Genomic DNA, 25,096 nt, shown 5'->3' with positions numbered 1-25,096 from the left:
CGAGATGATCGGCTTTGAATATTGAGTGCGATTTTTTGAAAATGTTATAACTTTAGGTTAAGTTTTAAGTTCAAAACTAAAACATTATATTAAGGCCAAATACCTCCGAGATAACTATTGCTCATTATCTTTCAAATGAGATCAGAAGATTTTCAATATGTCCTAAGACGGCTGAGATATGAACGATCAAAATTTGCATGTTTTTTAGTGGGTGATCCCAAACTTTTGGCCGGCAGTGTATGTGCACCAAATTTCGCACCCGTACAGCAATACGGATTTGACGTTCGAGTTGAAGATTCGGATTTTCGTTCGTAGAGAGATCTGGTGTGACCGCCAGCCCAGAGCCGCCCAGATGTTTTCATGGTTAAGTCGGTCGAATGCTTTTTCGAAATCAACGAACACCAGTAGAAGAGAGTCCTGGAATTCGTTGATTTGTTCCAGTATGATTCGTAGCGTTGTGATGTGGTCCACACATGATCGTCTGGATCGGAATCCAGCTTGTTGCCGTCGGAGTGTAGCGTCGGTTTTCTCCTGGATCCTGTTCAGGATCACTTTGCCGAGTACTTAAATTATGCCTCACGAGTTACCGCACTCTGTCAGGTATCCTTCCTTCGGGACCCTTACGAGGATACCCTGCATCCAGTCTGCCGGAAATGTTGTAGATGTCAGCGAAAAGACGGTGCAACATTTGTGCTGACAAGACAGGGTCTGCTTTCTCCATTTAAACAGGGATGCAATCGATCCCAGGCGCTTTGTTGGATTGCGTGGCTATGATTGCCAGCGAGGGCGCTTCCAAGTCGACGCCATTAATGCGACTTACTGTTGGCACTTCGAGCTGCTGATTCTGTTGGCCATCGCTATTCGTGACTCGGAGGAGTTGTTCGAAGTGCTCAGTCCATCGTTGAAGCTGATCTGTTCGTTCGGTCATTAACTGACCTGCTCGATCTTTGAGCGGCATTTTTGCATTAGTCCTTGCACCACTAAGGCGGCGAGAAATGTCATAAAGTAATCGGATATCTCCATTGGCGGCTGATCTTTCTCCCTCTTCGGATAGGGAGTTTGTCTAGGCTCTCTTGTCTCGTCTACAAACTCGTTTAACTGCCAGCTCCGCATATCGTAAGCGGGCGGCTGCTTTGGCTGATCCGATACATGCCTGCTCAATTCCGACTTTCATCTTTCTTCGATCATCGACCATCCTCCAAGTTTCCTCCAACATATTCTTCCACAAACCTTACCGATAGAACCATGGCTCGCCGTGATATAGTCATTCTGATTGTAAACTGTGGAGTCCCGGTATTTACTCCTTTAAGAGTTATATTCCAGACAGCCGCACAGTGGACCTGATAGCTGGCTAGACTCTTAGAAGGTCAGTTGTGCTAGCGATTGCTCAACATTTTTGGTTGAGTTTTATGTCTGGTGGGAGCGCAAAAATGCCATACAAACCACCACCGTCTGTTGACAATTCCGAGGTTCGGGATTTAAGAGGCTCAAATTATGCCCTTATCACCTCTGGATTTTCAACTGGCGGACGTCGTATCTACATCCGATTTTCTCCTCGCGCCGTTGGCACGCGTATCTCTCAGTCGTATCGTAGTCGAAATTCTACAAACAGCTCTCCCTTTTTGCTCATCTGTCCTTAAACGTGACGACCCATGGTGCGCTCAAAGCCCTGATCATCTGAGCCAATATTTGCGTTGAAGTCGACAAAATAGATTTGAATGTCTGTAAAACTACTCTCTCTCCTGCAAATCGGCAACGTCAGTTGCCAACAATTGTAAGGTTCATAACAAGTGTTCTGAATCTGGCCACGACTATTCTTCCGTTAATCGGTTCCCAGCTTATTTATGAGGGTCATATAGGCATTCGGGATTAACAGGAATCTAACTCCTTGCTCCCCAGTATCGTGTTCTTCTCGTATGCCATAGTAAACTAGAACTTGCCCGGACTGTGAGTTGAGTTCTTAAGTGTTAGGCTAACGTACTTCACTTAGTCCCTTTTAATCTTCAGAATATTTTTTTTGTTAATACCTATGTAGATGACTTAAAAATATCCATGCGTTTCGAAATAGTTTGAATTTAATCAGTGTTGTATTATAACAATTTGGAATTTGGTGGAAAATTAATGAATTAATGATTTGACATACAAAAAAGGGAACTACCCGCAGCCAGCACCGGGGTATACAATTTAAACTCGAAAATAATCAAAATTGTAAATCCCTGCTAAAACCTTGTCTCAACTAATCCCTATTAAGACCGCAAGCAGATTTTATCTCCCCTGAAATCGATAATAATTGAGTAGATACTCTTACCGAATAAACGAACGGAATCACTGCTGACACCATCGCACCAAAACCAAACCCCGAAGAATCAAGAAAAAAAACCGGGAGTCCCACAAAGTGTGTTCGAGAAAATCTTCTCGAAACCCACAAAATCTAACCAGTAAAAGCCGTCAACACCTCTCGCTCCCATGAATAACTAACTAATCTCCCGTGGGACTCCTCGCTCCCATTTCCAGAATCCTTCGGCCCCACCTTCACCTTCGTTTGTTTGTTCACACAAAATTCCGATTTTGAAAATGTTCCAGCACCAGCCATTGGAAAATTTCCAACAACGACGCAACAACAACGTTTTTAATCAACTTTTCTCTCTTTATATTGTTTCTCTTTTTTCTCTTTCAACGTCGTCGTCGACCTCGAACACAATGTAACCAAAACAAAATTTAAACACTGAAACCACCCGGCGCGTTAACACAAATCCATTGCCTCTAATCCATCTTCATTCATTAAAAAACGACGGAAACGAAAATGAAAACAACGACAACAACGTCGCCATGCTGAATACCCGGTACAATTTTACTAATTTCGCGTAACTGAAACTGGCAAAAATGCGGGCAAATTTCCAGGCGGCGCCGCCTCCTACGACGATTATTCCTCGTCCACGTCGCTTTAACAGTGGGTCAGGACCAAAATGTCCCCGCTGCCATTACTCGGCTGTCTTCGAGGATCGTCGTCGCTGCTGATGGGATCCTAAAATGGAAGATTGTGGGACCCCTCGGTCACCCTTCGGCTGACCGAGCAGACACACAAGAAAGAGAAATCGGTGCGAGGGGTGCATCAATGAGAGGGCCATCCGACCGACCGAAATGACCACGAATAAAACCGAATGAATGGATCCCCGGGACAATAAAATAACCAGTCGTCGCCGATTTGTCCCGCTCCGCCATCCTCCGAAAGGTCCTTCTGTCACCATTTACAGAAGACCCGGAACGCTCGACCGAAGCAAGGACAACAAAGCTGTGGGTGGGCGGAGGACGGCTATGAATGTGTGTTATAATTTTCTTCTTTTTTGTCATCGTCCTGGCAGTTCCTCCAGCCAAAAGCGAGCGGGGGGTGTGAATATGTAATTCTTTTGGGGGACAAAATTTGCATAATCGGATAATGCCAAGTGGAAATATTTGCGAGCAAATAAAGAAGTTGTTTAAAATGGGCGGATGAGTGGTTACGAAAAGCGTTCGGAAATAAAAGTTAAGCTTTCGGGTCCCCCCATTCTCTTCACTCTTAGCGGATTTTTCCCGGAGCCATCGCTTTTTAAAAATTGAAGTCGTCGGAAAGGTTAGCCTCAAATAAAAGGAAAAAAAAGCCCTCGAAATGGCACCCTTGAAGGTGCAAAACATTTTTCCCTTTTCGAAGGATAAGCAGAAATGGGCGAGGGTTCAAGTAACCCCCATAAAACCGAATCATGAAAATCAATCCCCGAACTTTGATCCACTCACATCGAGTCTCAATCGAAAAAGAAAATAAAAACTAAAATGAAAGTGAAGAGTGGAAATGAGCTTTCGAGAATTCGAAGCACACCTTGCTACCAGCCGGTAATACAGAAATATGAAAGGATCCAATTACAGAGATCATTTCGGCGTACGAACAATCTTATGATCAATGATGGTTTCACAGAGACCCCTCAGAAAAAGCGGAAAAAAGCCTCCATCATGAGCACCCGACAAGTGTCGGCGACGATGAGAGAACATGAGAAAGCATAAAAAATAACGTTTCAACATTATCACGTACCTACCTTCTACCAATACCACACGACCGGCTCCAGTGAGTTCAATTTCTATCATCTCAACAAAAAAAACCAGTAACAAGTATCGAAAGATTTCCCCCAAACAAAAAAAACCCCTTAAAAAATATTTACTAGCAACCAACAGAAAAAAAAATTGTTCTTTTCCTTGCTACCTTTTCTACAATCTCTCTCTACTTAACACTCTGAACTTTCAACGTTTCCAAATTTTCCGCCTTACTTTTCGGAAATTTACCGAAACCATCCGACTCCCCCTAACGTTATCTTCAACCCGTTCTGTCTTGCTGTCTCTGTCACTGTCTCTGTCTGTCTCTCTCTCTGGTCGTTACATCTTTTACTTGTTCTTTCTTACTTTCTCGGCTCAATCACCGTACTGATTTCTACTACTGCGAATGTTGATGGTTTTTAATGCTCGTTTTCTCGTTTCTTCTGATTCATGTTTCATATTCTCCATTGGCATTTGAAAACCCAATTTTCTTTTATTTTTTTTACTTTCTGTTTCGATATCTCTTTTTTTATTGATAAACAGAGTGGTATGTAAAACTGTTTTCAAACTGATATGAATTTTATAAATGTGAAGGTTAAGTCTGTTTTTCCAACAAATTTAATTTAAAAAAAAAAGTCAAATGAGTAACAAAAACCAGGAAAACCTTATTGGGACCTTATTTATGTTAATCCAAACTATTCCACTGTATACCATACATATATTAACCAAACGAACAAATCGTTCGTCGATTTTTTGAACATGCCATCCGGATCTGGCTCCAAAATAAGATTCACTTTCCCTATAACCATAGTCTTGTTGCTCTTTTCAAAATCGCATCAAGGATTCTACCAACTTCTATACATACACTGTTGGCCATAAGTATAGGACCACCCCCTCAAGAACATGAAAATTTTGTTCAGCCAGATCTCAACCAGCTTAAATATGACATAATAAAAGGTGTTCTTGTGGAACCCCGGACGGCCCATTTCAGGGTTCATCCGAGATTCATTCATACCTGAAGTTATTGGTCTCTAGATACTAGAGGCTCAGTTATGTTAGCGATTGCTATCGCTGACTCTGAAAGCTTGCCTTGCATAAAAGGCTCTCATGTTGAGAGAGCAAAGATACTGGGATGCTACAGTTCGGATCAAAAAGTGGTCAAACTATATTGCGTGTAAATTTTTTTCTCTTATTTGTTAAAAAAAAAGATAAAAATGTCTATCTTTTTGATTTGAAGCTCAATATCTATGAAAGACGGGAAAAATACTCAGTTAAGATTCCGGTCAACCTAATCCAAATCGGCGAGCCTTCGTTTAACGCCTGCCATCAGATTTTGTACAGTCACCTTTCCCACTTTCTTCGGCGCAGAACGCCAATTTGCTTTCACTGCTTCTCACTGCTAACAGTGTTTGGGTCTTCTTAAGGCTCTGCTTAACTATCTCCCTACATGTTTCGATTGTGCGACGTTCTAATTTGGTGGGAAGGTTCTTAGTTCTTATCGTTCGGCACAACATGAATGTTGTAAGCGGCATACTACTCCACGGCCTTCTTTCGATGATGGCAGGATGCCAAATACAGCCGAAACAGCCCAGACAAATCATATTCCTTTAGGAAAGGCAGCAAACGCTTTTGAAGACACTCTTTCACCTAAATTCCCAGATTGACGATCCCGGTTACAACGAAAATGTCGCTTTTCAAGCTACAGGTACAGATACACAGAAAAAAAAATTGACTATTACGTGTCACTGAAAACTGCAACCTTTAAAATAAATCACCTGTAATTAACAAAACCTGTAATTTTAAATTGTTTTCCTTTAAAATTAACGAAGATTCATTTATTATTACAGCAAATGTCCTGTAAAAAAGTTGTTCACTAAAAATTAAATGTCACGTTATCATGTTTTCAACCTGTAAAATTGCGGTAAATGTCCTGCTCCTTTTTTTACAGGACATTTGCGTAATTTTACAGGAAATAATTTTTGCTGTGTAGCTTTCCAAACGAGATATTTCTTGGCAAACTTTGAAAGTTTAATATTCTTGAAAAAGTCTGTAACCTTTCCTTTCCGGTTTCTGTATAATACTCTTGGTCAGGAATCTGTCTGAAGTCTGCCTTAGCGGGTTGATTTGGCCACATTCAACGATTTTGCTATTTCTGCTAGCGTTTGGTTGGAATTTTCACAACGAATGTTCATTTTGATTCGTGGCTCCTCTTGCTTGGACGCCATTTTCAGCATCATTACCTACAAAACGTTTTTTATATGAATAATCAGAAAATGTTGAACTTACGGTTTTCGGATCCTCCAGAGAAAAACGCCGTGATTGCCAAACAAAAAATAGTGATGATGATGACAGTATAAATGTTTACATTATCACACGGTAAAGCGAGACTACTCATATCAGATTCGTGGTAACACAAGCGTATTGCCAGATATTCTGAGTAGAAGTATCATTTTACTCATTGAGAAATATGTACTTTCCCGGTCAGGGAAACCAAGTGGAAATAGTGACAAATAAGTTATCGCTAATGATACAAGTAACATTCGAACGAGTGGACGAAGAATGGGAATAAAGATTAACTCTTTTCCACCACTGAAACCAGCGTTATTCAGCAGAAAAAATATGAAAAATTTAAGTTGACCACTTTTTCATCCGAATGCATTTCTTTCGATCTCATTTGAAAGATCATAAGCAAAATGTATATCATAACTTCAGATTAACTTAACTTGAACTTAGCTCAAAGTTGGAACAATTTCCAAAAAACTGTACTTGAAATAAAAATCCGACTATTTTAGGGTGGGGTAGACAAAAAATTCTTATTCCATATTTTTTAAAACAAATTTGTTGAATATTTTGCAAGAAAAATTGCAATGTACCTAAAATAATTAAAAAAGCTACTTTAATTATCGTCCAAAAAATTGGGATCACTCCGCAGTATGATGTATGGGCCAAAAGTTTGAGATCCGTCTTTTAGAAGATGCAATTTATTTCATGAGCATGAAACGACGTGTTATGAAACAACGTATTTTTAATCTGCAAGCTAATTTGGAAGCTAATGAGTTAAACTTGCTGGTGAGATTTTAATAGAAATTCATTTTTTAAGGCTAACTTTAGCTAATGTTTGATCATTCTCTAATAATGGTCGGAAGTGTATATATCTGAACCTAGAAACTTGCAAGTTTATAAATACTATAGAATCATTAATAATTTATAACAGATTGTGCAAACTCGAATATGACAGTCAGGAAGGATTTCCGACTTTTGACTTTCCAAGAATTTTTCAACTGCATTTAAAAAATGCCGCGAAGTATTTGCCGTGCTACCGTCAAACGGGGTATCATGCAATAGCTGGGTAAGATGCAACATTTATAACACCACACTGCACTGATTCAATTTTTCAGTTCAATTTGATGTGATAAAGTTATCTTTTAATCATTACAAATGATGATGACATTATTCCTCGCATCTCATAAAGTTTTTTACATTTTTTTATTTTCATATAATATTTGAAAAATCGAGCAATAAATGTACAATTTTTAACATTTTTCGATGCCGTAGAAAACTTTACCCAGTATGACGGATTGGCTTAATAATATACCTACAAACTTTTTACTTGTATCCTCATCCTATACTAATACTGTTGGTTTAAAAAATATTTTTCGAACAATCACTCAATTTTTTAAATAAATATTTTTATAATTCAGTGTCCTGTCTGGGGTAAATGTAACAAAATGCAAATTAAAGAAACATCTTGAAAATCTCGTTTTCATTTGCTGTAATACGATTGTTTTGCACCACGCGATTGTCAACATTGAATTTTCTTTTGCCCAGACATCTATTTGTATGATTTCAACTTGTAGAATTTTTCGTTCAATTGTTTTACCCCTAAATGAATGCAGCATCCTTATTTTCAAAAAAAATAGTTTTTACCGAATTTTTACAAAAATTTGTTGCAAGTTACCCCATTTTCTGAGGAGGGATAATGGCATGTTTTTAGAAAATTATAAATAACTAAAGAAACCAACAATTTTTCTGGCTACGCCAATTTGATTTCCCATCAACCTTAAAACTTTTGATGCATAAGCAGTTTGGTTAACTGTGAACATAAGTTTTTTAGAAGCCATTGAAATTGAAAAGTGTTGCATGTAGCCCCAGTTGACGGTACTAAACATTTGTGTTGCATCTAATTCATGAAAAATTTAAGACTTTCTTAACCCGAAGGAACCCAAACAGTTTAATTTTTCTACGGTTCCAAAATATAAAAAATCAGATGAAAGAAAAATCGCTCAAGGTGTATAAAAGTACCAAATTGTTGCCTAATGGAACCACAAAGTACCAAAATAGTCCATTAGAAAGCACACTGACTATCAATGTTACCGAGGCTGCAAAAGATTTGTAGATTTTTTCCTACCGTTCCGACCGACGAGGAAAAAAATGTAATGATTCCGAGAAACAATGTTCATCGCATAAAACGAACATATATCTAATTCATTTTTGTAACTTTCAAGTTCATTAATGAGTACAGATAGTTTACTTATGAGAATTGAGCTTAATAAGTCACCTACAATGTACATATACACTTTTTGAACTTTCAAGATGATCAATGAGTGGGATTGTGCAGTTATTTCTCTTTGTCAGCCAATATGTAACTTACAAAGCCTTCTTTCAAGTAAATTTGTGACTTTTGTTGCTTAGGAATCTACAGTGGACGTTAATCGGATTTTGCCACCAAGATTTTTCACTAGGGTGGTCGCAGAAAGAAGTATGTTGTAAGTATACATTTTGCTTTTTTTTACTAACTAAAATTAACTGGACGAAATTCCAGCTTAATGAGGGTGCCTATGGGTGCTCCAAATTTTGTTCAAGGGTGACAAAAATGACAAGAACGAAAAAAGGTAAAGATTACAGAAAATTAAAGAATGCCACAAGTGACACAAATAAAAAAAACACAAAAAAGATTAATATGGCAAAACTCTGACAAAAATAACATTAAAAAATGACAAAAAATGGAGAATGACAAAGACGATATGAGCACAAAAATAATAAAAATGATAAAGATTCCTAAAATTACAAAAAATAAACAAGATAGATGAAAACACGACAAACAAAAATAAGTAGGTAAATCTTCAGAACATAAAAAAAAGCAAAAACTACTAGAAGGGAGAGAAAGAGAAACATGGCAAAAATGAAATAATATACGAAAATGATCAAACGATAAAAACAAATTACAAGAATGACTATAGCGATCAATGACGAATGGAAAAATAACAAAAAAAGATTAAGATAAAAAAAAATAGAATGTCAACAAGAATAATAAAAATTTAAAAAAATACTAAAATGTCCAAAAATTACAGAACAAACAACCACGGTAAAAGATAAAAATCCAAAAATGTCAAAAATTAAGAAAAAAAATACCAAAAAGACACAATTGTGACATGAATAACTAAAATGACTGAGAAGCCAAAAAAAATTTCAATTACAAAAATATTACAAAATATTGAATTTTTTTGTCAAATGACATTTTCGTTGTTTTGATCATATTGGTCAAACAGATGATTGTTCTGTGAAACGTAATTTAGGGATGCCTTGACAGAAAATTATGTTCCAGAAGTCTTTTATCACATAAATTCCATAGTATTGATTTTCAGTAAAAATTTATCGGAATACAAAAACCATTTCTTACCATGGTTTAGTAAGTTCCAGAATTTTTTTTTTTAATGTACTTCACAGTTTAAAACAGTCTTTCTGTCATTTAACCAGACATACTCTCTTCATATAACTGGCCAAAAAGGAACATTTGATTGATAAAAAAAATAACAGCAAACACTATCTAGAGACAAAATTTCGGTACTCTAAATTCACAAGTTCAGAAGTTCAACAAGCCATAGGCGATCAACGATTAAGCTAAGCTTAGCTTGGACCCCTTCGGGGTGAGTCAAAATTTTACGACGGAACATTTGTCGGAAGGATCCGGACAGCAAATCTGAGGAAAACCCAGGGTGTCAATAATAATTAACACGCCCATGATAAGGGTTAAACTGAAATTTGCCATCGGCCTCTACTGCCGGGTGAAAGTTGAAACCTTTCCGGCCAAATTGCTTCTGCTGGTTCTCCGGAAAAACTTGGCGCTTGGGAAAGTGCTTGCTTGGAACATAGGGTGTGTTGGGATGAATTTTTGAATATAAATTTCGGGAATCAATGTGTATTGGGATGCTTTCAGTCATGGCAATTTTAATTGATAAACTGAGATTTTTTTTCAATTTTTTTATGGCAAGAATTTAAGTATCAATATTCAAATAAGATTTTTCATGTCTCAAAAACGATAAAGAAGCATCTCAAAGTTTATAGCTTGATTCAAGGATCTACGTTTATGTTTCGGGGCCCGTTGTGTTTATTATGGTCATACGATGATGACCTCGGGCCCCATCATCAACTAAAAGGATCCGGTAAACGATGTTTCACCCTTCACATCTCGTTCGATAGGACATGGACGTCGGACAAGGAATGCTGTTCGAGGGTTGTTGTTGTTATTAAATTTCGACCACAACCGTCCGAACGGACGAACGATGAAAACATGCTTGATGGGAGCCCTGAAGTGAGGTTTCAGAGATTTTAGGTTACGGATGACGGTCTTACTCTCGATTATTATTGCCAGGGATTCCGGACCGCTCCGGATAATGGGGTTAAAAATGATGTGTGCCTGCGGATGTTTATCGTTACATTGAAAGTTAATGTTTCAATCATCGTTGGCAGGCAAATGGATAGGGATTTTTCGCATTTTTTTAGAACGACGCGATGAGATTTTTTATTTTATAATTTGTTAATGCAATCAACTGTTGGCAACTTTGCTGTAAAAAAATTTATTGCGTAAGACTTTTGATACATTTTTGGGTTTCAGCTCTTTTAAATATCAATTTGATTCCTAAAACAAGGTATAATCCTTTTTTATTCAAAGGAAGTTTTGAACATCACTTTTTAGAATAAATCTAGGGCATTTTATAGCTAACATCACAGTTGTGAAAATGAGATGAAGAGTGAAAAGAATAAAAATGAAAATCAAAAAAAAAAAAATATAACAGTTGTGTGGCATTTCTGAAAAATAAACTTCAAGTGTATTAATCGTCAGTGTACGACAATGGCGTGGTTGGTATAATTCGAACCTACCCCAGTTCCGGTAAATAAGACAGACTGAAGAAGCGCAGATTGGAGAGGCTGCTGCTTTGTTTGTTTTGCAATGATACCAGATCCGGTAAATAAGACGGTAAATAAGAGGAGCGCAGATATGAAAAACTGCTGCTATGTTGGTTTGAAAATGATCCAAGTACCGGTGAATAAGACGGACTAAAGAAGCGCAGATTAGAAAGGGAGCTGCTTGATTTGTTTTGAAATTATGACAGTTCCGGTAAATAAGACGGACTGCAGAAGCGTAGATTGAAAAGACTGCCGCTGCCAATTCCTGTAAATGAGACGGACTGAAGAAGCGCAGATATGAAAAGCTGCTGCTTTGTTTGCTTGAAAATTATCCCAGCTCCGGTAAATAAGACGGCTGCTTTGTTTCTTTTGAAATGATGCCAGCTCCGGTTAAAAAGACGAACTGAAGAAGCACAAAATAGCACAGCTGCTTTGTGTGTTGTGAAATGATCCCAGTTCGGTAAATAAGAGGGACTAAGGAAGCGCAATTTAGAAAGGAAGCTGATTTGTTTGTTTTTAAAATGATGCCAGTTCCAGAAAATAAGATAGACTAAAGGAGCACACATTAAAAATGCTGCTGCTTTGTTTGATTTGGAATGATCCCAGCTCCGGTAAATAAGACGGATTAAAGAAGCGCAGAATAGAAAGTGAGCTGCTTTGTTTGTTTTGAAATGGTTCCTGTTCCGGTAAATAAGACGGACTGGAGAAGCGCAAATTAGATAGACTACTGCTTTGATTGCTTCGAAATGAATTCTGATCCGGTAAATAAGACGGACTAAAGAAGAGTAAACTAAAAAGGCTGCTGCTTTGTTTGTTTTGAAATGATTCCAGTTCCGGTAAGTAAGACGGACTGCAGAAGCGTAGATTAAAAAGGCTGCTGCTTTGTTTGTTTAGGAATGATCCGGTAAATAAGACGGACTGAAGAAGCGCAAAAAAGTAAGGTAGCTGCTTTGATTGTTTTAAAATTGTGCCTCTTCCGGTAAGTAAGACGGACTAAAGAAGCGCAGTTTAGAAAGAGAGTTGCTTTGTTTGTTTTGAAATGATGCCAGTTCCGATAAATAAGACGTACAAAGGAAGTGCAATTAGAAAGGCTGCTGCTTTGTTTGTTTTGAAATGATGCCAGTTCCATAAACAAGACGGACTGAAGAGGCGCAGATAAAAAAAGACTGCTGCTTTGTTTGTTCTGAAATGATGCCAGTTCCGATAAATAAGACGGGCTTAGAAAGCACAAATAAGAGAGGCTGCTGCTTTGTTTGTTTTTGAATGATCCCAGTTCCGGTAACTAAGACGGGCTGAGGAAGCGCAGACTAAAAAAGGAGATACTTTGTTTATTTTGAAATGAATCTTGTTCCGGTAAATGAGACGGGCTAAGTAAGCGCAAATTAGAAAGGGAGCTGCTTTGTTTTTTTAGGAATGATCCCAGTTCCGGTAAATAAGACGGATTAAAAAAACGCAGATAAGAAGATCTGCTACTTTTTATGTTTTGAAATGTTGCTAGTTCCGGTGAATAAGACGGACAAAGGTCGCTCAAATAAGATAGGCTATTGCTTTGTTTGTTCTGAAATGATGCCTGTTCCGGTAAATAAGACGGACTAAAGGAGCGCAGTTTAGAAAGGGAATTGCTTTGTTTATTCGGGAATGATTCCAGTTCCGGTAAATAAGACGGGCTAAAGAAGCGCAAATTAGAAAGGAAGCGGCTTTGTTTGTTTAGGAATGATCCCAGTTCCGGTAAATAAGACGGACTAAAATAAACGCAGATTAGAAAATCTGCTGCTTTGTATGTTTTGAAATGTTGCCAGTTCCGGTAAACAAGACGGACAAAGGAAGCTCAAATTAGATAGACTAGCTTTGTTTGTTCTGAAATGATGCCTGTTCCGGTAAATAAGACGGACTAAAGGAGCGCAGTTTAGAAAGGGAATTGCTTTGTTTATTCGGGAATGATTCCAGTTCCGGTAAATAAGACGGGCTAAGGAAGCGCAAATTAGAAAGGAAGCTGCTCTGTTTGTTTAGGAATGATCCCAGTTCCGGTAAATAAGACGGACTAAAAAACCGCAGATCAGAATATCTGCTGGTTTGTATGTTTTGAAATGTTGTCAGTTCCGGTAAATAAGACGGACAAAGGAAGCTCAAATTAGATAGACTATTGCTTTGTTTGTTCTGAAATGGTGCCTGTTCTGGTAAATAAGACGGACTAAAGGAGCGCAGTTTAAAAAGGGAATTGCTTTGTTTATTCGGGAATGATTCCAGTTCCGGTAAATAAGACGGGCTAAGGAAGCGCAAATTAGAAAGGAAGCTGCTCTGTTTGTTTAGGAATGATGCCAGTTCCGGTAAATAAGACGGACTAAAAAAACGCAAATCAGAATATCTGCTGGTTTGTATGTTTTGAAATGTTGTCAGTTCCGGTAAATAAGACGGACTGCAGAAGCGCAGATATGAAAAGGCTACTATGTTCGTTTTGAAATGATGCCAGTTCCGGTAAAAAAGGACGAACTGAAAAATGCAAATTTGAAAAACTTATGCTTTGTCTGTTTTGAAATGATGCCAGTTCCGGTAAAAAGGACGGACTGAAGAAGCACAAATTAGAAAGGCTGATGCTTTGTTTGTTTGGAAATGATGCCTGTTCCGGTAAATAATATGGACTGCAGAAGCGCAGATTGAAAAGGCTGCTGCTTTGTTTGTTTCGAAATAATGCGAGATCCGGTAAATAAGACGAACTAAAGCAGCGCAAATTAGAAAGGCTGCTGCTTTGTTTGTTTCGAAATGTTCTCAGTTCCGGAAGATAAGTGCTAGTTTCGGTAAATAAGACGGACTGAAGAAGCGCAGATATGAGAAGCAGCTTCTTTGCTTGTTTGAGAATAATCTCAATTCCGGTAAATAAGACGGACTAAAGAAGGGCAGATTAGAAAAGGAACAGCGTTGTTTGTTATGAAATGATTTCTGTTCCGGTAAATAAAACGGACTGCAGAAATGCAGATTGAAAAAGCTGATGCTTTGTTTGTTCTGAAATGATGCCAGTTTCGGTAAATAAGACGGACTGGCGCAGATTGGAAAGGCTGCTTCTTTATTTGTTTGGAAATGATACCCGTTCCGGTAAACAAGACGAAGTGAAGAAGCGCAGAATGGAAAGGCTGCTGCTTTGTTTATTTGAAATGATGCTAATTCCGGTAAACAAGACGGACTGAAGAAGCGCAGATATGAAAAGCAGCTGCTTTGTTTGTTCTGAAGTTATGCGAGTTCTGGTAAATGAGACGGATTGAAGAAGCGCAGATTAGAAAGGAAGCTGCTTTGTTTGTTTTGAAATGATTCCTGTTCCAGTAAATAAGACGAACTAAAAAAGGGCAGATTTGAAATGCCGATAATTTGTTTGTTGTGAAATTATACCAGTTCCGATAAATAAGACGAACTGAAGAAGCGCAGATTAGAAAGGGAACTGTTTTGCTTGTTTTGAAATGATGCCAGTTCCGGTAAATAAGACGGACTGAAGAAGCGCAGATATGAGAAGCTGCTTCTTTGTTTGTTTGTAAATAATCCCGGTTCCGGTAAATAAGACAGACTAAAGAAGCGCAGATTAGAAAAGAAAGTGCTTTGTTTGTTTTGAAATGATTCCTGATCCGGTAAATAAGACGTACTGCAGAAACGCAGATTTGAAATGCTGATGCTTTGTTTGTTTAGAAATGATACCAGTTCCGGTAAATAAAACGGACTGTAGAGGCCCACATTGGAAAGGCTGTTTCTTTATTAGTTTTAACATTATGTCATTTCTGGTAGACAAGACGGACTGAAAAAGCGTGTAAACGAATACACAAATCAGTGATTGGTCTAATCTTGTGAGAGACTCAGACGTGACGAAATTCTGAATTATGATTCAGATTAATCGTCAGTTCTCGACAACAGAGATGTTCGATTTTTTATATTTACTTGTTGTTGTTGTTTAAACTTTAATTTCCAGCAGTTTCCAAAATTTGTGATGCTTGGTATATATTTCTGGAAAACAAACTAGCAGCAAGTTTAAAAGACAACTTTCTCAGTAGAATTTAATACACAATTTTACATACAGAGCTTGGTGATGTCCCATGGCGTAACACGAAATTTTAACCTCTCGTTGAAGCAGTTAGTTTAGTAATTGGTTTGATCTTCAGGTGCACTATACCGAAAACCAGTAGTCCTGAAGCAGCTCATGTGTACATGAACGTTCGTACGACACACGGTGTTGTTAACGTTATTAAAATTTGCCCAAAGCTTATGCTGTTGCGAGAAACAAGAAGACCGTTCGCGTGGTGGTCCATATTTAATTATGTTTCCAAGCAGCCAGCTTCAAGTTGAAGCCCTCATGCACAACACTCAAGGAAGTGTTGAGAAACGGTTCCCTCATTCAATAAACTTGATTAAAACTGAAATTTTAATAAAGCAACTTCCCGAGGTTTGTTGCTAAGCTGTGAAGGTTCTGTGTTCTTAAAAGGAAAATAGAAGTAAGCTTTTAAATTTTGATTTTATTTCACGACGTGAATTCAAATAATATTCGTAAAAGTCGTTGAAAAAAGTAACAACTTAAAACATACTTAACTGAGAAAAATAATTAAACATCCAAACACACTCATTCGCATTCCAAAAAAGGAGCAACTTTTTGAGTTTTCTGGTTAAGTTGTAAAGTTGCAGGCCTAAAGACCAAAAACAATTTTGTATAATACAAAAGTAAATTTAGGAAAGATCATCTTTCGGTGCAAGACGAAGACTTCAAAAAAAAATTATTAAGAATAGACATATTCTAAACGTTGCTTTTGTAATTTATGGCTTCACATTTATCGTGGATGTCTTGGCATGATTATGAACTATAGTCTTTGTTATGGTTGGAAAGTATACTTTGAAATTGTGTAAAAAGTTGAATAAGAATCTAGACAATTTATGAAGCTTTTTTTTCTTTTAAATAAGATCTAATTTTTTACAAAAAAAGGGCAAAGAACAGATATTATTATTGAGAAAAAACATTCGGGGGTTTGAACTTTATTTTAAAATAATACAAGTTTTCTATTTCAGTTAAAAGAAACTATTCTTATTTTTCCTTAACTTTCGATTAATGTTGATATGATTTATAAGCTGAAAGCTAGTAAAAGATTTAACAAATGTGTTAAGCCCAATATTTTTTTAAACATCTCTGAAAAAAAATCATCACCCTTGCTCCAACTTAGCTGAGTGCAATAAAATAAATGAGTGACCATTCACTAGCTTAGAAAAAGGATTAACCACAACCATTCCCACTTGAGACTGACCCCCCCCCCCTCAATTTTTGAAGGCTTTGCCTTTTACGATTATTGGGACACTGCCTCCGAAGGATACTAACCATATCCCAACCAATCGTTGTCGTCGTCCTCGTCTCGATAAGTGCCCGGGGGGACACGTGTAGTTTGATCCCGTGACATATTACGACCCGGAGAACAGTTTTATTACGCCCCATCATCGGGAAAAATCCTCCGGAGGCCATTCAAAAAAGGGGTTTGTTGAGGGGCGGTCATCCGGAATATGGAAGCTTTTGGTGTTTTCAGATTTTCGATTGAACTCGGTAAATCGGGTGGAAGTGTATTTTGGGGGCCAGTTAAGCTGACCGCTGCTGGCATTTTTTTCTCAGTTATTGCATCCCTCCCCCCAAAAAGTTCCCCACTCACAAATCGGAGAGTTTGTTGGTGTTTGAGTGTCTGTCTGTCTATCTGTTTGTCTGTCTCTCAGTCTGTGTACCTATTTTATCTCTTTGTATGTTTATGTCCTTTGGAAAGTTTTCTCCACTCTACTTGTTACTCGTTGTTGAGAGATTTCAAGCAACAGAAAATTTCCCCCCAATCCTCCCATTTTCAGCAGAAACATGATAATAAAAAATATCCCTAAAAGGGGTGATCCACTCAGAAAGTAAATCGATCCTTTCAGCACGAGAATAAACGACCGAACAGAAATGTTTGCTCTGAACAGCAAGCGATTAAATCTTGATTGTTATGGATCTTTTTGTGTTGATTGCTTTGAGTCCACCAAACTGGAACCCACCACACAAAAAGCGCATTTGAATCACACATCCACTTTCACAAACATGAGCATTTTCACACCCTTTCATATCCAAAGTTACACATTGAAAGTTGATGATGGCACCAGTTTGTAAGATCACAACATTAAAAAATAAAAACCCAACACCCAATTCACAAAATTGAAATAAATTAAAAAGGCCGACAAATCGACCAATAAATCTGAGTTTTGATGTTAATTAATTGTGACCACATTTTTCACGGTGCGGGCATGAGTACATGTTCGATGTTGCGTTCGTTAGCTTCACTGTTAGATATTTTCAAAACCACCCCATTCATTGAATGTGTATTTGTCTTGTTAAAATAAAGTAAAAAAAATCACAAACACGTTGTTAATTTAAGAAAATGTTGAATGTTGTCAATCTAAATCAGTGAGCTGTTTAAAATAAACGAAATAAAAATAAACCACTTCCCATGTCAACTTAACAATAACTGACCGTTTGTTTTCCTATTTCCAATCCTAATTCGTCCTCAATGAAATATCAATTAAAAATTTCAACACGATCCTCAACTACCAACACCATCATCACACAGTTATCATGATGGACGAAGAAGACGAGGAAGAGGATGATGACGATGACGATGATGAAGACGACGATGATGACGACGAAGAGGAGGACATCGAGGAGGAGGATCTGGATATTGGGGCCGAGATCGATCCGGATTCGCCACCGTGGGATCTGTACGGGGAGCTGGACAACGAGGATCAGGACGAGACGACGGAAAATACCGCGTTGCTGCAGGCCGCCGCCAAAACGGAAATTATCGTCACTCCAATCAGTCCGGTGGGTATTGAATTGATTGTTTTTTTTTGTGTTAAATTCCCTCCTAGCTAACCGCTATAATTGTAGTAAAATAAATAACATCAAATGTCTTACTGCGGTATCACGCTTAAAAATCTATTGAATGTAGTAACGAAAACAGCCATACAGAATTATTTTTTAATTAGTTTATCGGCCTTATCGGGGAAAAGTGTCCTTTTTAGTAGGAACATTTCACGATTGTGAAATTTTATAGACGGATAGAAAGTTAGAAGAAATGAAATTTAAAAAAAGTGGAAGGAAATGAGCGAGTAGAATTTTATTTAGAAGCATTACCATCAAATACCAATTTTTTGTTCCGCACGGACCAACTACTATAAAGTGGAAGAAACAGATAGAGATCATTCTCCAACTTTCTATGTGTTTATAAAATGTTATATACTTAAAATATTCTTGCTAAAAAGGATATCACTTTTCACCGATAAGGCTTATAATGAACAAAACTAACGGTGAGTAAATTCTTCATAAAATACAGAATACTTTTCACTCTCTGGAGCCACTAGTAAAATTTATATGGATTCGTTAACAAAAGCCAATTATTTTTTTAAATTTAGTATTTCATAAAATTCCTATTTTCTGCAAAATGAATCACTATTCATCGATAAATTAGTATCCAAAGATTCCAACTTGTCGTTAGCTCTTTGGAGCCACGTGAAATGGAAAGACTTCTTCAATTACAATTTGAAAAAAAAAAACTGATGGAAATTATTGGCTGGTCAAATTTCCCTCAAAATCTTAAGTTGAGTGAGAATTTTTAGTTATTATCAAAAGTAAATACTCTACGGTGGTGAGTAAATTCTCTTGGTTTATAATGTCACTATAGTACTTACATTATACACCAAAAGCTGATAATAGTAACTTCGCTGGTACAGTTAAGTGGAGCATCATGCAAAACTTTTCAACTTTAATGGGTTCTTAAGACTTAATGTCCACAGCTTGTACGCTTGTACATCAATAGTTTTGAGGTTGATGGGACATCAAATTAACGTAGTCAGAAAACTTTTTGGTTACATCAGTTATTTTTAAATTTATAAAAATATGCAACGTTCACCCTAAATACTAGGAAAAAGAGTAAGTTGCAAAACAACTTTGTTTTTAATGAAAAATCAAATGAAAACGTTTGAAAATTTATAGTTTTTGAAATATTTGTGATGTTGTTTAGCACCAATTGCAACAGTTTTTGGGTATTGTCAAAAAATTTTTGAAAGAAAAACCATAAGGGTGCCACACACATTTAGGGGTTAAAGAAAACTACAAAAATTCTACTAGCTGAAATCGTAAAAATTACTGTTTGGGTGAGTGAAATTTTGAAATTAACAAACGCGTAATGCAAACTAACCATAATCCAGCATATGGAAAAGAGATTTCAAAGATCAATCTTTGATTTTCATTTTGATGTATTTTAGCCCAGACTAGTAACTGAATTATAAAAATATTTATAAAAAAAAATTGGTGAATGTCCGAGAAATATTTGTACACCAACAGTGTTGGTATGAGATAATAAAACCTGTCATACTGGGTAAAGCTTTATACGACATCAAAAATTGTAAAAATTTGTGCATCTATAGCCTGATTTTTTTTAAAGATTCCATGAGAATCAAAAACTTTAAAAAACTATCTCACAACTGTGTAATCATCATTTTGTTATCGTTAAGTCATAATATTATTTCATAATATTAAAAAAGAAATTGAATAGGTGTTGCGGTCAATGTTCCGAAAACCGCTCAAGAAAAGCAATCAGGATTCGTTTCAAGCTATAATACTAACACCTCCGAGTGCTGTGATACGCACGTAGTGAACGTATCCGTTGAATATTTGTCGAACATCAACACTAAACTAGGTACATAAAAATATACCATGCCCCATCGGGGGCTACCGTTGCTATTCGTCACGTGGCTTTTCAAAGGTGATCGACATACTTGATGATAAATTTTGAACGTCGTTCCCACAATCATTCACTAACGCCTATCCTCGCATCATTGTTCATAATGTTCATTATTGACAGACGATCATGAATGTCTCAGAAAGAAAATCTGAAGAAATACCAGAACCAAATGTTGAAAAAAAACCGTAGCACATGCTGGACAGTTCATTGCGGTTACTGAGTAACGATTTTGTTCTTCTACGCAAAGCTTTTCGCTAAAAATCATATTATAACCTTTACGCATCGCTCGGAACTGATACATATCAGTTGTGATCCTAGAAGGTTGAAATCCATCAAGGAATGCAATCATCATCGAGACGTTCATAGCTAATAGTCTGCGTCCTTCTTTACCACATCATGTTTTGGGGGAATGTTTCAAATACAGAAGTGTCGTTGTCATGCATGATTATTTATATGATTTGGTTGCAGAAGGAAAAATTGACTGCTTCGATTTTTTGGCTCTGAATACAGTAAAGCATGGCTAATAAAAAATGATTGATTTTCGGAACATTGGTTGCGGTATACAAATGTTGCATCTAATCCTGCTGTCACTTCCTTAAAAATACGTGTTACATTTTCATGAGCAATATATTGGTTGGATAAAATTAAGAATGCGTATTGTATTTATTATTACCAAAACACACTGATTAAAAGAAGAGTACATAATTAAGGAAGTACTCAAAATAAATCAAACAATTACTCAAATTATCGACCATCAATTTTGAATACTTATACATATTTAGAATATTATATACACGATTTTCGTAAGGATAATGCTTCAACAATCAGTTAAAACAAATGTTATATGTGGAGAATCCATATCGATTTCACTATCTGGAGCCACCAGTCACTAAGCTTATAATTCAAAAATTTATTCCACATTTAAAATTAATCTGTAGAAATATAAATTCGGTATCACTAGACAGTTGGTGAATCGTATTCTGATAAAATAATAATATATAATCCACTAATCTAATCGTTTTTCAGTGGTCTTAAAAAGTAGAAAAAAAATAAAAAACATCTTTCTAAATTAAAAAACAAAAAATGTATACTTGTTAAATTTACTTCCCCTTTCAACATTTCAATATATGGTAAGTTTGACAACTGTTTAATTCTATCCAACGTTTCAAGACTAGAAGAACTCTTCTTCGGGGAAAACTTTGAAGGTGTATATTAGAGTGCTGGCGTTTCCAGACAACTAAAATTATTTGAAAAACACTACTGCTTCCTGCTTTCCAGCATTCCATTTACTCTCTGGAGCCACCAGCAAAAAAATACATCCTTAGAACGCCATCGTATCTGGCTTGAATGAAATTTTGAGCAGTATTGAAGGCTCATTTGAATCAAGAAATTCTATATGGGTCTAATTCTAATTCTAATTTGATTTATATGGAGCTAGGTCAGGCAAATAGAAATTTAGCTGCAGCATTTTTGCAGCATTTTTTTACTTTTCGACAGAAAAATGAGCACTTTTTAAACAGATTTGTAATCGTTTATGATAAAAATATGTGCCCAAACAATATCAACAAAGCTGTTGTTTCATATATGAGGCATGCTCAGTTTGGTGAAACTTGTAAACTTGCAAAACTCTCTCAACGACTTAAAAAAAAGTTTTAAGAATGGACATTATAATGAATCAAAATTTGATGCCTGCTCACTGGCCGGTGATTAAATCAGATCAATTTGACATTGGAGCGCTTTTTTTGTGTTTTTCCTTCTGTTTTCCACCCCTGGATTTAGAGAGAATTTCAACAGTAGCTGTCATTCGTCCTCTGTCTATATGGGTTATTCCATACGAAGTGACCATGAAAATGCAACGACCCTCTTCGATTTTGTTCAAAATCAGGATGGTATCTCATTATAACGTTAATAAGATAAATCCAAAGTTTTGAGAGTATCGAACCACCCTCCCCCGAATGGCAGCCCCCCCCCCCCCTTTTTTGAAAATTTGGTAATTTTTGTCAAAAAAAACTGTTTTTGTCTTTTTAAAGAATCTATTAATTTGAATAAACTCCATTCACGGAGTGAAAAATTGCGATTTGGTCGATGCTAGTTATCAGCTGAACATTTTCTTTTTAACATCAACCCAATCGAACACACCATTTTAATATTCAAATAAACTGCGACAACCGGATAGTAGCTTGACGTTTCACATACTAATTTCTGATGCCAGCCAATGTGGTGGAAAGAGAGGTGATGAGAAAGAAACGTTGCAAAGGTAGTAATAAAGTTTTTTCTTCTTCCTTTGACAAAAGTGACGTCACTACCAACAATTTTCGCAACGGATAAATTATTATGCATGCAGAAAAAATCCAAAATATGAGCGCTAAAAATCGTTGCAGCTTTGCCTACTAGCGACACGTCGCATACGTCGCGACGTTGAAAATTATAACGACGCACCGCAAGTTTTCTAGGATACCTGGAGCATACGATTGATGGCCTAAGGAAAATGTACCGTAAATAACATAAATAATGTTCGAGTACTACATCGAAATCGCCTACTGGACTGAAAAAAGAAAAACAAATATGCGAATGACAGAAATCTCGCTAGTAAAAAAGCGTCGCTAGTCGTACTGTCGCTATTCGGTTTGGTGCTATACACATAATAAGCTCCCCGACAACGACGCGTCGCGACGCAGGCTTTGTTTATGTTTATATTTATGTTTTCGCTCCGACGTACAATAGTGTGCGTTCTTTTGCTGCGCCACCTTAGTACAATTGTTCTTATAAGTGTTCCTCATTGGATGCAAGCCTTCTTTTCGGTTGCGTATTTAAAGACTTATTGGCGTAACTGTGATATCTCCGAAACTGCTCAAAACTTGTTTTGAGTAAATGAATGATTCTTATGTAAAATTTCACGCTGAATACATTGGCGCCATCACATAAAAAAGTGGGGGCATTTTGAGATAATCGCAATTAAAATTTTAAATGCAAAATTATCTAGTTTGGCAACATTGCCGAAAATTTTCTATCAGCTCATTTGATAGCTTATAATATATTCTTTATAGGGATGGTCTTATCTTATCTGTGGATTCTACCGTTTTTGAGATATTTAAGAACAAAAACGGTTTTTTTTTGGCAAAAATTGCCAAATTTTCAAAAAAGGGGGAGCTGCCATCCGGGGGAGGGTGGTCCAATTCCCCCAAAACTTTGGATTTATCTTATTAACGTTATAATAAGTCACCCTACTGATTTTGAGCGAAATCAAAGAGGGTCGTTGCATTTTCATATTCACTTGGTATGGAATGACCCCTATTTGAGATTTCTAGTTGATGATGTACGGTTTGTTTTTTAAGAAAAGATTAGCATTTTTAAACGTTTACTGGTTGTACTTCAATCATCTTCAGAAACTGTTAATTAATTTATACAGGGAATAAATAATAACAAAAAAAAATTGAGAGATGTACCAAATGCCGCCCAAAAACCGTTAGACCGAACATTCGGATCACCGAATAGTTGAGGCTGAATAGGCCGAATATTTATTTTTAAAACTTATACCATCATGGACTTGTAAAATTTTTCAAATGATTATGGATAATTTATAAAATATCCAAAAGTAATGTTGAAAAAGCTACATAATCATCAAAAACTGATGGTTTCAGTTGAACATCTCAGGTGTATCCGTGTATCTTTCACTGTAGTTCGTACAATAAAATGCTGAAAAATATCGCTTAGTTCTTTGATTATCGTTTATTCCAGATTTTCTTAAAATATCCATGCTTGCTCATAAATCCAATAAAGAATTTGAAATAAGCTCAATCTGGCCGGGATGTCCGGCTTTATTAAAATTATTTGCTAAATCAAATAAAAACTCTATTTTTTTCTTTGCAATTTTCAAACTTAAGTGTTCACAAACAATTTTTATACAATTTCAAAATGAAAATAAATTTTTATTCGATCTTTAGATACGATGATTCAATGAAAACTTTGAAATTCAAGATATTTTCTTTAACTTTCCTCTTGTATGTTTTTGGCCTAGATTTTGTTGAGATTTGCCTTTTTTCAAATAAAAAAAATCGTCCTGAATTACCCGAGTGTGTGGTTTGAAGTAAAGTTCTTTTCAACAACTATTTTGAAGATGTCTTTCGTCTTATTCGATATTAAATAAGCAATTTCAAATTTTATGGCACCTGTTTCCACGTTTTGTGTCCCAGTTTTCACAGGAACCCACACTATTTGATAATATAGGCCCTAGAAGCGACAAGTCATCTAATGTCCCTTCAGTTATTGGTTACATTTTTAAATCAGAGAGACCCCTACTTGAAAAGGATCTTGTAATACATCATCAGATTATATCATCTGTTGAAAAGGTCAATATTTGGTATTCGGCCGTTCGCCGAATACTACTATTCGGTACATCTTTAAAAAATTCTTAATACACAAACCAAAGCCAAAAATAGCATTATTTTTTTCATTCCTGGATTCATGTGAGCCTTCAGGATAACTCAAAATTTTATTAATTTGTGTCCATTAATGTAAATTTTTTCTTCTGTCTGATTCAAATAACAGCTTCCGAAGCTGGTTGAAATCAAACAATAAACCGAAAAGCGGATCTTTTCATTTGAACATCAGCGAACAACATCAACGGAATAGGATTGGTCGATTTTGGATCGATCTTCGCGTGATCAATCTTTTGAACTCAAATTTTCGATTTTTTGAATCGATTCTTGAGCCTTGAAATAATCGAATTAATCGGTGTATTTTCGATCCGACCTTTCGATCTTTTGAAGTTTATTTTAATATTGCCTCTACTAGACTGCCCCAAATTTGTAGGGGAAATTCAAAACTTGTAAAATGTTACGCGCTGCAGGCTAAAATTGATCCTAGGCCTAGTGCAAGAACTCATGCCAAATTGGGCCAGATCGGATAATGGGAAGGGGTCGCTCAACGGGTATGAAGTTTGTATGGGATTTTGAGACATTTTGTTCGGGAGAAACATGAAAAACCAGTTTTCCATCAATAACTTTGGTTTCTTCCGGCCGATTTCTTTTGAAAACGGGTTTTCTTGAAGTCCAAATTATGAAAAATATTTTATC

General features: G+C 36.6%; 1 protein-coding gene across 14 annotated transcripts in view; it reads left to right on the top strand.

Moving 5' to 3' along the window:
* LOC129751553 (potassium voltage-gated channel subfamily KQT member 1-like) overlaps window positions 1–25,096 on the top strand; it is a 705,179-nt gene that overhangs the window by 675,216 nt on the left and 4,867 nt on the right. For all 14 annotated transcript variants that reach the window (XM_055747130.1, XM_055747121.1, XM_055747116.1 and 11 more), the window contains one exon: window positions 17,850–18,100. In XM_055747130.1, coding sequence (XP_055603105.1) covers window positions 17,850–18,100 — 251 coding nt within the window. The remainder of the gene's footprint in view (window positions 1–17,849; window positions 18,101–25,096) is intronic.

Source organism: Uranotaenia lowii, chromosome 3 (assembly GCF_029784155.1).
Source record: "Uranotaenia lowii strain MFRU-FL chromosome 3, ASM2978415v1, whole genome shotgun sequence".
NCBI classification, from domain to species: Eukaryota; Metazoa; Arthropoda; class Insecta; order Diptera; family Culicidae; genus Uranotaenia; species Uranotaenia lowii.
The sequence above is the reverse complement of the archived record's forward strand: the minus strand, read 5'-3'. Positions and strand labels throughout refer to the sequence as shown.